This window comes from Dermacentor silvarum, chromosome 6 (genome assembly GCF_013339745.2).
Source record: "Dermacentor silvarum isolate Dsil-2018 chromosome 6, BIME_Dsil_1.4, whole genome shotgun sequence".
NCBI lineage: Eukaryota > Metazoa > Arthropoda > Arachnida > Ixodida > Ixodidae > Dermacentor > Dermacentor silvarum.
Genome location: NC_051159.1, coordinates 65,628 through 80,568, shown reverse-complemented (window position 1 = coordinate 80,568; position 14,941 = coordinate 65,628). Strand labels below are relative to the sequence as shown.

At 41.6% G+C, this 14,941-nt stretch overlaps 1 protein-coding gene across 1 annotated transcript; it reads right to left on the bottom strand.

The window, feature by feature from the left end:
- Nucleotides 1-7,527: 7,527 nt before the first annotated feature.
- Nucleotides 7,528-11,330, bottom strand: LOC125946102 (uncharacterized). Its single transcript, XM_049668593.1, has 6 exons — nucleotides 11,201-11,330; nucleotides 10,957-11,015; nucleotides 9,783-9,962; nucleotides 8,477-8,642; nucleotides 7,803-8,001; nucleotides 7,528-7,743 (listed from the first exon to the last, which is right to left on the bottom strand). Coding segments are annotated over exons 1-6 (822 nt in total). The 5' UTR covers nucleotides 11,203-11,330.
- Nucleotides 11,331-14,941: the final 3,611 nt, after the last annotated feature.

Here is a 14,941-nt window from a genome sequence, read left to right as displayed (position 1 = left end):
AGCCCACTTCTTGTAAGGTCATGACATAAAATGGCAGAAATGATCATTTTCATAAATAGAAGCAAAACATGATAATGAGGCTAGACTGCAACAACTCTGAAGAATTAACAGTTCACTTTTCATTATATCACAAGACAAATGGCAGGAATGAGCATTTGTATAAAATGAGGTAAACAAAATGTTGCTGTAAGTTCTTTAAGGGCACTTGATTCGCAGAATACAAATTACTGTGCTAACATAAATAGAAGCAAAACATAATGAGGCTAGATGGCAACAACTCTGAATTCACAGTTCACTTTTCATTATGTCACAGGACATGAAATGGCAGGAATGAGCACTTGTATAAAATGAGGTAAGCAAAATGTTGCTGTAAGTTCTTTCATGGTGCTTAATGCAAGAATACAAATTACTGTCTTAACAGTGCAGTCTTTGGACAGCAACAATTCTGAAGAATGTAACAGTGCTAAATAGCTTTACTAGAAGACACATGGCCAACATAAAAATTTGTACTTGACAACCCTTGCCATATATCACAGATATGCATATCAAAACAAGCTTATAATCTTAAGTGCTACAACACAAATAGATGAAAATAAGAAGCTTAGAGACTTTCATAGCTGGTACCACGAAATTGAAAAAATTAACAGCAGGCTTTCAGAATTCTGCAAATTGTTTTAATAGGCAATGCACTAGGAGCTCTTGAAGCTATCATAGGTGCAGCAAAAAAAAAAAAAAGCTAGCATTAAATGAACACAGAAGTACAAAGCTCTTTATTACCTTCCCATACTCAAGCCCCACCTTCACACAGCTCCTCGATTGGATGGCTCTGCAAAATGCCCACAAAAATCCGAGTTCACGTGCTTAGTATACCTAGCTGGAGTCGAGACTGCAGCATGAAAGAAAAGAAGGCTGACGAACTTGACATCCGAGGGCTGCTACAGGAGCCAGTTCACTTTCTGTGCATCATGCGCAATAGAGAAAGAGGAGCTGCTGCTGCTACCTGCCTTGGTATACCTAGCTAGTCACGATTGCAGCACGAGCACGCACAAAAAAAAAAGGAAATCGGCTATCGAACTCGACATCTGAGGACTGCTGCAGGAGCTAGCTCAGTTTCTGAGCACCATGTACAAAGGAGGAAAAAGAAAACAGCTCCTCAGCCAGTTCTGCAAAATGCCCCTCGCATGCCTTAGTATACCTAGGTGGAGTCTCGTCTGCAGCATGAAAAAAAAAGAGGCCGACTAACTCGTGCTACAAGAGCCAGTTCACTGTCTGTGCATCATGCGCAATAGAGAAAGAGGAGCTGCTGCTGCTACCTGCCTTGGTATACCTAGCTAGTCACGATTGCAGCACGAGCACGCACAAAAAAAAAAAAGGAAATCGGCTATCGAACTCGACATCTGAGGACTGCTGCAGGAGCTAGCTCAGTTTCTGAGCACCATGTACAAAGGAGGAAAAAGAAAACAGCTCCTCAGCCAGTTCTGCAAAATGCCCCTCGCATGCCTTAGTATACCTAGGTGGAGTCTCGTCTGCAGCATGAAAAAAAAAGAGGCCGACTAACTCGTGCTACAAGAGCCAGTTCACTGTCTGTGCATCATGCGCAATAGAGAAAGAGGAGCTGCTGCTGCTACCTGCCTTGGTATACCTAGCTAGTCACGATTGCAGCACGAGCACGCACAAAAAAAAAAAGGAAATCGGCTATCGAACTCGACATCTGAGGACTGCTGCAGGAGCTAGCTCAGTTTCTGAGCACCATGTACAAAGGAGGAAAAAGAAAACAGCTCCTCAGCCAGTTCTGCAAAATGCCCCTCGCATGCCTTAGTATACCTAGGTGGAGTCTCGTCTGCAGCATGAAAAAAAAAGAGGCCGACTAACTCGTGCTACAAGAGCCAGTTCACTGTCTGTGCATCATGCGCAATAGAGAAAGAGGAGCTGCTGCTGCTACCTGCCTTGGTATACCTAGCTAGTCACGATTGCAGCACGAGCACGCACAAAAAAAAAAGGAAATCGGCTATCGAACTCGACATCTGAGGACTGCTGCAGGAGCTAGCTCAGTTTCTGAGCACCATGTACAAAGGAGGAAAAAGAAAACAGCTCCTCAGCCAGTTCTGCAAAATGCCCCTCGCATGCCTTAGTATACCTAGGTGGAGTCTCGTCTGCAGCATGAAAAAAAAAGAGGCCGACTAACTCGTGCTACAAGAGCCAGTTCACTGTCTGTGCATCATGCGCAATAGAGAAAGAGGAGCTGCTGCTGCTACCTGCCTTGGTATACCTAGCTAGTCACGATTGCAGCACGAGCACGCACAAAAAAAAAAGGAAATCGGCTATCGAACTCGACATCTGAGGACTGCTGCAGGAGCTAGCTCAGTTTCTGAGCACCATGTACAAAGGAGGAAAAAGAAAACAGCTCCTCAGCCAGTTCTGCGAAATGCCCCTCACATGCCTTAGCATACCTAGCTGGAGTCTTGACTACAGCAAGAATTAAAAAAAAAAAAGAAAAGAGGCCGACTAACTCATCACCCGAGGGTTGCTACAGGAGCCAGTTCACTTTCCGTGCATCATGTGCAATGGACAAAGAGCTGCTTGCTGCTAGTTCTGCAAAACACCCACAAAAAAAGCTAGCACCACGGTTGCAGCAGGGGAGAAAAATGCTGACGAGGTCAACATCTGAAGACCACTAGATATGCCATGCATAACAGAATAAAGTTACCAGCTAGCCCTGAAAGAAAAAAACTGGGTTCACAACAAGGGTACGCATATGGGCTTGGTGGTAGGTAATGCTTCAATTTGTTGTAGCGCAGACACAGCGACATGGACAAGGAAGGCACACGAGATGACACACTGCAACAACCTTCCAACAACTATTTTCACTTTTTTTTTTTTAAGAATGTCGTATTGCTAGGCAAGCACAAAGAAAACAACCGAACTACAAGCAACCTCTTTTCAGGCCAAATGAATTATTAGAAGGTGTGTTGCTTATTGCAAACAAAGATGTTCTATTTTTTGTTGGTTATGATACTGCACAGCTTTACTAATGCATACACCACTAAAAGTTGCGATGTTTCTAGCTTCCGTAAACAAGCATGTCACTTCACACTTCCTTTTGCCCATAATCATTTCTCATAGCCTGGGTTGACAGTTGCTTCTCTGGCATTGGAGTTGACAAGGAAACCATTCGACACAACGTTCTTATCTTTGCTTTTGAGCTCCCATAACCAATTACTTGTGCCTATACAGATTTGACCGATATAGTTCTTTCCACAAATGAAAAGAATGAGGTTTACAAGACCTGGTGCATTTTATGGATTTGTTCTAATGTTTAATTTTTGCATGCAAAGCAAGTATTTACTTCAGGTCTTCTGTTTCCACAGAGGCTTGCTAACTTATAAGGCCCTAGAAGAATGAGGCTAATGTTACTCCTTCGAACGATCTCTTAATGGCAAAATCATGCGATGTTGGGAATGACAACATTCCTCTTGTCGATGGTGCGGTGCTTGGATTATGCATTTGCTCAGAATTTCTGGCGCTCTTTTATGCAGCTTTCTGGTAACTGACATGAGCATACAGCTCGGGTATAAACAATGGCCTAAATGTGCATCTTGTCGTCTGAAGCTACTGTGCATAAGATTGTGGCACAACTTCTTCAGTGCTTCACACACCGAATAAATCTATGTTATTTGCCTCTTTACTAGCGAGAATTGTTAATTGCTGTAGGTTTGTAGTACCAGTACATCAATTTGTTCTTGGGAACCTAGGGCAAGTAAGCCACTCTTGCTGTTTAAATATATTCGTATAAGTTTTGTTAAGAGGGAAATACCGAAAAAGTCGTGCCAGCATCTCCCGCACAATTGCTTCAGACAAAGATGCACATATAGGCTATGCTGGAGCCATGTGCTCTTATCAGTTCACTAGAGGCCTGTTTAAAAAAAGCATGAAAAATTTTGAACGTGACACAAGCGCCACCACTGAAAAGCGGAATATTGTCATCCCTAATGTGACCTAGTTTCTCCCACACATAATAGAGACCCATAATTAGGCACTGAAGGAACGAGGCTAAGTTGTTAAGATTAAGACTCTGCAAGAAGGCCTGAAGGAAACACTTTGCATGCGAAAATTAAGCATTAGAACAAATTCATAAAATGCACCATGTCTTATAAACCCATTCCTCTCATTTGTGGAAAAAACTACATCGGCCAGATCTCTTTATGCACAAGTAATTGGTTATGGGCGCTCAAAAGCAAAGATAAGAACGTTGTGTCAGATGGTTTCCTTGACCTCCAATGCCAGAGATGCAACTGTCAACAAAAGAAATGATTATGGGCAAAAGCAAGTGTGCAATTACATGCTTGTTTACGGAATCTATGAACACAGTAACTTTTCATGTTGCAGGCATTAGTAAACCGCCAGTAGCATTATCAACAAAAGATACTAGGCTATCTCTGCTTGTGTTAAGCAACACATCTAATAATTAGTTCAAAAGTTTCAGCTTGTGGTTTCCGTGGTTTTGTTTGTTGTGTCCATGCATGTATGTACACATGCACTATGTCCTAAAACATTATGAGTGGCGAGAGCTGGACTGTGGAAGCAGGAAATCTTTATGGAAGTTAGCACTATGTCATCCTCTATGCACTTTTGTCATGTTGTGCTAGCACAACAAATTAAGAGTTAACATGGCTTGCATCACGACTGCAGCAGTAAAAGAACAAGAGGCCCGACGTCCACCATTTGATCACCACTACAGGAGCTAGCTTGCCTTCTGAACACTATGCACAATGGAGGGTAATAAAGAACTCCTGCTCCTTAGCTTGCCCTGCAAAATGCTGTAAAAAATATGCGCCTTGGTACGCCTAGCTAGCATGACAATTACGGCAGGAGAAAAAAAAAAGCCTTATGAACTTGACATTTGAGGGCTGCTACAGAAACCTTGCCATTCGCTTACCCTCCTGAACACCTCAACAGCGACTTGTAGCTGTAAAGCTAGACTCCTTAGCAGTGACCACTCGGGATGTTTAGTGCCTAATATGAACAAGATAAAAAAAATCAAGTCCTAGTGGGCATGCAGAGCAAACATTTTCCTTAAGCTGATCCAGAAGCTTTGGGCTCGGATTTATACAGATTGATCAGCTCAAGGGCTTTGATGCGTGGCTTGGTTTGGGTCAGCCCCAAGAATGCATGTTCTATAAAAGTAAGTAGCCGGTGCGCCTTTTTAGGGTATTCAATATCGAAAACCCAAAATGCTGAGAACATGCATGCGAACGCTGATAGCAGGCAGGAAGCTTGGAACATCAGGTGGCGGTCCACATATAAGAAGTATGCGCTGCTGGCAACCATGATACAAGGTGTCAGTGGCACATCATCTGTCTGCAGCACCAAATAGAGGAGTTACTTCGACAAAATGCATAGAATGAAAATTGACAGCATATATAGCTACAACAGAAATGTATGTAATTATATGAATTGCCCAACTTGCTTACTTCAGTAAAAACTGTACTGAGGTTGTCCCCACAGCGAGAAGCCACAAGTTCGATGAGACATAGCACATGGCCGTCTGAAAAATAAAAAGTGGGGGAGTGGGAGAACCAAGAGATCTTGTAAAGACTATTTTGAATCCGAAGCACTGATTTTCATTTATTAAAACAAACTGCAGACATTTGCCGACTGTTAGGGTTGACAAAAAAAAAAAAGCAAGAGGTGACAAGGTGAATTATGCATGCAAAAAAATGCATTTTATTATGGAGATGAAATTTCTCCTGCCTTATTTATCGTTCTTATCACCTAACGTAGAATGTGACTTCGCTCATCCTTGCAAGCAAACTTCATAAGACACGCAATATTAATATTGTACGGTCCAAGTTGGCTCTGTTATGAAGATTTAGAAAAATTGATTTATGCCTTTTAAGTGCCAAACTTGTAAATGTGGAATGTTGTAGACTGGCTGAGCCACATACTTTTGAAAGTTGGTGAAACATTTATGGTAGGTCTTGTTTTTACATAACAAATGGTGGAACAGAGCTATGGCTAGCATGTCTCAATGGGCATTGCAGACCAGCTCAAAAAGCCTACAAATTTTTTTGTTAATGATGGAGAAATTCAAGAACTTCTGATGAACTTATGTTCAGAGTACAGTACTTGTTCAAAAACAGCAGCAACAGAGGCCATGCTCAATTACCTAAATTAAAATCATTTTTATAAGTCCTAAAATTTCAAATTAAAAATTGTTTAATCTTTAGCAACATATCGCCAATAAATAGTACAAATTTAAAGCTTGTTACTGTGTTACTTAATTTCCAAACTAGTTGCACTTTAGAAAAACACCCAGCAGTCAAAAGTGGCACATCAAACAATCCCCTTCCACTATTATAAGATAAATAAAGCCAGCGAAGCTGCGACTATAGTAGGTCTGCTATAGTAAATATTGGTATTGTGAATTTATATATTATTATTGACTGTATTGAGCATCTTCAGCACGTTTGTCAAAGAGCAAGGACACCGGCATCTTGTTTTTGCCCGGCGCGATGGCTATGCTGCGCATTTGATGCGCCAAGTTCGCACCATCGTCATACACTAGCGTATGAGCCACAGTGTTCATGGCCGCGGCACACTGCACGGCAACGTCCGAATCCTGACGTCAGGATGATGGAAGATGTTTAAACGAGCGTCTGTCAAGGGCAACTGCTGATAGCAGTGCTAGCGCGATCTCTAGGTCATGAGACAAAGGGGCACAACGATTGGTGGGACGTGCCACCGCCAAGTATTGAGACACTTGTGAAAGAGGCATTGGCAGTGGCGAGGGGTATAATGGGCCATCCATTATCAGTTCTCACACCTGTGCTAAGGCACAACTGACAGGAAACCGCCACGAACCTGGAGCCAAAGCAAATGCAGATGGTTTTTTCTACATGCGGACACGATCCTGGGGAACTGAGCCCGTAACAGCTTCGTTACAAAATTTTCAAGGGGATATTACTGCTGTTTGTTACAAAATAATTTGTTATATGTGGGTTCAATATATCCGGGTTCGACTGTATTCGCAAATCCATTTTTTTTTGTCGGCTTGGTGCTAAGGCACCACAATGGTCCTAGGTTAGAAGTTGCTCAGTACCACGTAGCCGACTGCCACAATTAACTAAAATTGTGGAAAGAACATAACCATGTGTCAATACAGTGTCAACCTATTGATACACATTGCTGATGTATTCTCTGCTAATCGATTGTTTATGGAAAAGGAAAATGCATCATGCACCAACGAAATGGCCTATATTGTAAATTTGGATGTAGTAGCAATGGCCACTGATGCTAAAACCTTATGTGTTCATGCTAGAATTAATTGAATTCACTGAAAGCAATTTGTTTTTGCCACGTCAATACCAAACAATTTGCATAACTTGAATAAAAAGCGAATTTCTAGATGCTGCACAAGCAAAAAACTGCAGCTGATGTATAAAAATTCTACCCACAGATGTGAAATTTAAAAATTGTGCCAGTAGGGTCTTTATAAACATTGTGCAAAATAAATCATTTTGAGGAGGTTCACATGTCATAATTAAAATTGCAGTGGCAAATGCACCGTGTGAATGTAATATATACAAGAGTACATAAAAGTCTAAATTTACCAGAAGCTGCTGATAGCGTGGCTATTTCCTCTTCTTTTCCATTCTTGAGGAAGACATTCAGCAAGTGGGCCAGTCCTGCTTCCATGTTGTTGAGGATGTCGCATTTGAAGAGTATATCAAACTCCATAAGCAGCTGGAAGAAGATTGTTAATATTAGTCTCTGTACATCTAATAGAACACATCTGAGCATACCGATGCCTCGGTTGACAAGAAAGGAAAAAGAAGCAATGCTTCTGTGACATTCACAGTCCGCAGCTGCTCCCGACGTGCTCTGGCTGTTGCCAAAAGCCGCGGCCGGAGCTCAGTGTCATCAGACGTTGTTGCATTGGCTTTCAGCCAGTCTGTATGCCTCGCCATCGACTCCGCAGTCTCGCCGTGAACAACAAGGTGGCTGCAATCCTGCAACATGTCAAACAATACATAGACACCTAAGCATGCATTGTCCTGTTTGCAGTTTACGAATATTCCACAACTGAAGACATGGAAACTGTCCTTGGCTTGATGCTTTTTTTTTCTCTCGTTAAATTAAACCTTGCCAGCCTCCTCTATAACCTAGCTGTGCAAGCCTATTAAGACGATGAATTATAGCTACAATAAAGCTGCCATTTAAAATTTTGCACAATACTATAATAGCTAGAAAATTGCAGAAATTAGGTATCAATGGCACGAAAACAAAAATTGTGCCAAGTTACAGCAGTAAGTTGATTTGAATAATACTCATCTTGTGCTGCGCATTATGCATGCAGAAAGATCTTACAAATATTCCCATTAGTGCCTTTTATTACAACTGAAGTGCAGATTGCGCAAGTGACCAAAGTAATTAAAAGCTTCTTTGACTTAATAATTGTGACAGCTGTAATATGTACTCACAGACAAGCGCGAGATTTTTTTGCTTGTGCCTTCCTCGGGGCCCAACGTCCTGGTAGCAGCCTTGTGCAAGAACTTCTTGATTTCCTCCATTCCCTCTGTGCAGCACTCTACCTTTTTGCGCATGTTTTTGAACTTGTTTCGAATGGCCAATACCCACGAATCCTGTTAAATAAGAAAAAAAAAGTCGGCAATAGGTGAAGGACAAGGCACAACATTATTACGAGTTACTTAAAGCATGTGACGATCATTTTTTGTGCTATTCTTCCAATACCTAGTTAAATGCAGAATAGTGCATGGAGCACTTCTGACCGGTTAAGGTTGATTGAGAGGGACCCGTGTCCCTTAATTTTATAACCAATTACAACAAAAGTGTACGAGCTCATTATGCTCGTTTATTAACCTGCCTGGTTTGAAAAAAAATTTCTACTTCAAGAGCAGCCTATCTAGAAAAACTTGCTCTGCCAAGGGGCCACAACCAGTCTTCAAATTATCAATGCTCTTCATAGCATATAACTGTGTATTGGAAGATAAAGAAAATGCCTGTACATATGCGACAGGACACTAATTGTAGAAATCTTGCTCACCACGCCACTGCTTCCATGAATTTTGTCCATCAAATGTGGGTATTTGCTCACAAGCTGCAGTGCTGCGACTCTATATAACTGCCTTGATGGGTACCTGTGGTGAACAAAAGATTAGGTTTGTATGCCACTAGCAACTACAGCACACCAGTGTGTGCTGAAAAGCTTTCCTCACAATTTTGAAAAGCGAAACATGTTTAGGCATTGCATAACTGGAACTTTATGTTGGTTGCCCCCCCCCCCCCCCCTCTAAATCAACTTGGAGTGAAATACGAAGAGGTTAGCTTGTGTTATGCATTGACAAATACACTGCATCTTGAAAATAAATGTGATGCATTCACTCTGGCCTGGGACAAAAAAGGATGATTTGGGCATTGCAAGCACATGTTTAGAAGTGCTTCCAATCAGTGAAACTGACTGTCCCATTAAACATGTCTGCCTTATCCAGAGCCATGCACAAATTACAAATATATATAATACATTACTTGAATATAGTATGCACATGTCATTTGTTTATCCCTATTTAAGTTTTTGGTAAGGGTGGGCTTGAGGGAGAGCAAATGTTGTTACCTCGCATTATGTTTCCCATGCAAGGTCTTTATTAAATAGACATCAAACAATGCCCACGTAGTACAAGGTAAAGGTAACAAGGTAAAAAAAAAAAAAAAACAACAACAAAAAAAGACAAGAAGTAATGACTTAAAATCAAACCATTGCATACCATGCAGTCTTGTAGCAATCTTGAAATAGCTTGTCCACAACAAATCGCCGAAGCGAACTACTAATAGGGGTTCCACTGTCGAGCACCTTCTCATAAGGATGAAAACTTGGGAGCTTAAATTCCAGATAGTCTTGTTTGTTGTGCAGGGGTACCGTAACCACCTCATGCTCGCCAGGAGAGCTGGAAAAAAGTGATAGTTCAATCTCTTTTTTATCACATAATGAGTGGTTAACAACATGAAACATCAAATTGATTTGAATTCTCTAGTAGTATTTAGAAATTATCAGTAAAAAAAAGTTTCAACAAGTCTTAATACCACATAACTTGAGGAGAATTAGCAAAACAAGCTGACTTTCAAATGAACTTTTTTGTTCTTTCAAATGAACTTTTTTGTTCTTTTCTCATGAAAGATGAAAGCACTTGCAGGTCATCTGAATCAGTATGATTGCTTCAGATATTCCAATTCAAAGGCAAAATCCCAGTTCACTTTTCACTACCACTGCAGTTTATTTTAATGATTTGAATCATTCTTGCCGCCTATTGTTTCACTTATTGAACGGTGTACCGCCTTTAGCAGGTCTAACACACACACACACACACCACACACACACACACACACACACACACACACACACACACACACACACACACACTATTTAAAAGATACTGAGTAATACGCCAAGAATAATTTGACTACATAAAATTCTAGGTAAACAAAATTAAAAGCAGGTTTTCACCACCGTATTCACAGCACATTTGCGTTGCAATGAACTAGACCTAGACTAGCTGGTGTACGCCAAGATACGAGTGCTTGGATCTTACTCAAAAGGGCTTGAGCTGTGAATTTGCCAAGCATTTGATAACTACTGTCACACCAATAGTACAGAACAAGCATTTATTGTAACATTTAAAAAACAGTATAAGCTTTCTGAATAATAAAAAATTGTTTACAAAGAAGCTGCTTTATTATGGCTCTTTTTTTTTTATAGAGATATCATTCAAAGCTGGGTGGTGCGTGGGGAGACTATGTGAAGAATATTGGAAACCCGGAAAGCTCAATTTTACTTAAACAAATTATCAAACTTTGAACGGTAATAAAAAACACTTGAACCGCAAATATTGTTTGATGCAGCACAAGCAGCAACAATATGAGAAGCTTCAGTCGGCCACTTACCACACACTAGAGGAGCCACTTGGCAGGTTGAGAGAGATGGCATCAAAGGAGCTTGTATCCTGCATTAAAGACACTGCAATTAAGTGTTTACTAATAAACTAAAATGTGTAACACTTGCAGAGACAATAGAATCATACAGATGGCTGCTGTAACGCATGCACGTTTCCTACATTTCATTGTTAACTGCATGATGTAAAGCATGATGATCGCACAGTCATGAACTTAATTGGTAGGAAGTGCTCACATCAGTAGGAATGGCCACTTTTCTGGCCACTTTCAGTTTGGCTTTGTCAGGCACTCGTGTTCCTTCTTCAAGGTCTACAAAATCATCAAAGTCGGCATCATGTATCTGGATCTGGAAAACACAGGATATTTTAAGGGAAGCGTCCACCACAAAAAAGATGATCAATACAGGTGCATTGCTACGGAAATGTAACCCGATTTTTTTATTTCTTTCGGAAGGGGGGGGGGGGGGGGCGACGTGCGCGCACTTGACCGAGGACGCGGGAGAGGCAGGCCGCGTACTAACACAAGTTTCGGGAGCACATGCCCGTTGTCCATCAACCCCTCCCCCCCCCCCCCCCCAACCACCATACTGGCTACGCCACTAATTCCTACTTAAGTTACACCATCTGCCTACTGTTTCAGACAGACGGAATAAAATCGAAGTTGAAGAAACAGAGCAGGGAAGCTTAAGAAGAAAGAGCAAGATGGCAGGCCGCAAAAGAGTACCAATATAGCAATGGCAAATAGAAATATACAGTGCGCGCACGTTGCAGAAAAAAAAAAATAATAAAACGCGCACGTTGCAGCAGCCATTACAAAAGACTGAAAAAGTACACATAAAGAGCAATACGCTTCCGTCCTTTGTAACAAAAAAAAAAAAAAAACCGCTTTAAACTGAACATATCTGCGCATTTTTTTTTTTTCGCGAGCTTTGCTTAGCCTGTTCTCGCAAGAAAAACCGATACCAATCCACAACCTTGCGGTGTAAATTATCGGGCATCAGGAAACAAACCGAGCCACTATCTCCTGGACATAATAAAAACCCAACCCTTGTAAGAAATCCGACATAACGTCGAAACTCACCAGCGTGTTGTCCCCGACAGCGGTGAAATTTTCCAATGCTGCCACTAGCTCGCTGTAGGCACCAGTTGGGAGGCACAGCTTTTTTCTTTCACCCGATTCCAGTATGGCCAAGCAGACGACCGCGTCGCCCATTTTGCTGGGGCTCGGGACAGACGCGGATGCGACGTTGAACTTGAACAAGCGCGTCGCAACGACGCGCGCGCGCGCGCAGCCGCGGCAAAGTTTCGATTTCGCGTGCTTGACGACACACGCTAAAAGGCGATTAAATCGACGCTTACGCCGCGGGGCTTGCGATCCGGCCTTTTAAGCTTTTTCAGTCGTCTCTTGTAGCGCCATCTGAATAAAGTTAAAAACGCGTTTGTAAGGCACAGTCGTTGTTCATTTATTTGTGTTTTGAAGTGCTAGCACTTAAAAAAAACATAATATATATATAAAACATATATATTTCACCACTATACTGTCTTTTTTTCCTTGTATAGTTGTGTTCTGCGCTGCCTTAAGGTGAAGCATTTTGTTTACGCGAAGGCGACAAAGGCTAATAAAATGTATAATTCCGCCTTCTGTACACTATACCTGGGCTTTTTTATAATGTTTCCTAGTTTGTTTTTGCACACAGAGCTCGGAGCTTAGTTTTTTTTTCTTCACTGAAGCGTCTAAAGTTAATATTAAGGTCCATGAGACCTTGCCGAGTGCGATTTTTCACAGAGAAAATACCATTGGCCTATGTCATACGATCACATAAGCAAACTTTAGCCGCATCTATCTTTATTTCTCTTTGGATGCGGTGTATAGTCTTGCATGTCGACGTATCTTCTTTCAGAAAGGAAAATACTCTGTGTGCGTCCCGTTTCCAGTTGTCCTAACTTTCTATTTTTCGACCTGCCGCTGTAATCTTTATTTCTCTTTAAATGCGGTGCATAGTCTTGCATATTCGCGTATTCATACCGCCTCACCAGAAATAAAATACGCTTTGTCTATCTTGTATGTCCATCCCGTTTCCAGCTGTTTGAAATTTCTGATTTTGTTGAACAGCTAGTCGAGAGAGCGATGTGAACAGGACGGAAAATAAAGCTCAGGCTTAGCATACTGCCGCCTACGCGTGTGGACTTAATCAAAAATAGATGAGCATGCCATTATATGTATCATGATTTCGACCACGGTCTGATTGATTGGGCCGTCTTGGAAGTGCGTTTGAATGACTACTACGGGAAGTTCGGGCGGCAATGAATAATGAATGAATGAATGAAAGCGGAATGATTACTGCTAGTTTGGGCGGCAAGTCGGGTCTTTGAAAATGTCAGCTATACATTTTGAAGATCATATCTGCACGGTGCGCCGGGCACTCATGCAATTCTCGTTTGTGCAAACATGGTTTCAATGCGTTTGCCTTACCGCAGGAACATAAACAATACAGTTTAGCGCATGAACAATGGGATTGTATACTCTTGAAGTTCACATGTCGGGAGTGCCTTGAGGCAAGAATTAACTGTTTCGTGGGTCGACCCACGAAACAGCCCCCCCCCCCCCCCCCCCATACACACACACCAAGAATGCCAGCACTTCAGCGCTCACAATATTCTGTGAATCAGCAACACACTGAAGCAACACACTATGTTATTCCTATAGCATCACACTGAAGCATAGAGTTGAAAGTTTGTTGTACCTACCTGCATGTGCTTCGTTTGAAATTTTTAACAGCTGAATCGTCTTTCTTTTTGTGCGTGTGCATTCGGCTATCACCCACATTAGATTATACATCATTCATCTCTGAAGTTTGCACAGTAGGAATTCACAAGACAGATTTTTGCACAGTGCCTTGTTTACACTTTACTACATTTCTGCATACAAGATATAACACAACTTCTACTGAAGGTACTGTGCTTGTTGCAAACACCATGTTTTGTTGCTAGGGTTGGCACATGTAAATCATGTAAGAGTTGTAAAAGATACATCGGCACAGCAGCATCTACTGTTATTTTGTGTGCATATTTCTGAGCAGTTACACATCCAAGCAGAGGTATGTGCTGTAGGCAAAACAGGTGTCAGTCTAGGTGTGGCACTTCTATATGGGCACAGCACACCTTGTTGTCCCTCACCCCACTTTTACGTGTAAATTTCACCAATGGGCAATTGACAATACTGGATTCCGTTGAATATTCAATGCTGGATGCACTTTGGATGGCTGACTGTTGAAAGAACAATGAACAGATGCCTGTAAACCTGTGCACTAACTTTCTTCCCATTTTAATTGCTAGTGCCTTACTATCTGTCCTAAATTTCGCCATCTGATACGCCTAAATTTTACGTTGGAGTATAGAGGAGTGCAGTAATTTGAATTTACCTGGGGTAGCAAAATACCTTAAAATGCTGCTGCATCCACATCAATGTCTTTATGTCGAGCAAACACTATCTAAAATTTGTGTCTCTAAAGGTATCAAAGGGGGATTAGGGGATGGGCTGGTCTACTGCACGGCTTGCTCTTCCACAAATTTCACGAGCACTTTCACTACATTATACCTGACCAGGCAGCTCAGCAGCAGGAAAGTGACCTCTTTTCCAGCTAGTTGCGTGCTGTCAATGAAGAGCATTTGAAAGGTCCTGGTTGCCTTTACAATAAATGGCAACATTTCGTACTGTAATCTGCCGTTCACTGTAGACATGTTTATTTGACTTTCATGCTGCATAATTCCTATACTGACACAGACATTATCATAGCATTATTAAAGCACATTTACTGAAGCGCATTGGGTGCTTGCCTTAGTGGACACTCCCTGCACAAGAAGAAAAGAGTAAGGAGAAATTGATAAAGCATATTTCTTTTTCTCTAAGTGCAGCAGGTGTCGTGTAAGGTGCCTGTGTATGATGCAAAGAAAACCACTACAGCTTTATTCATTAC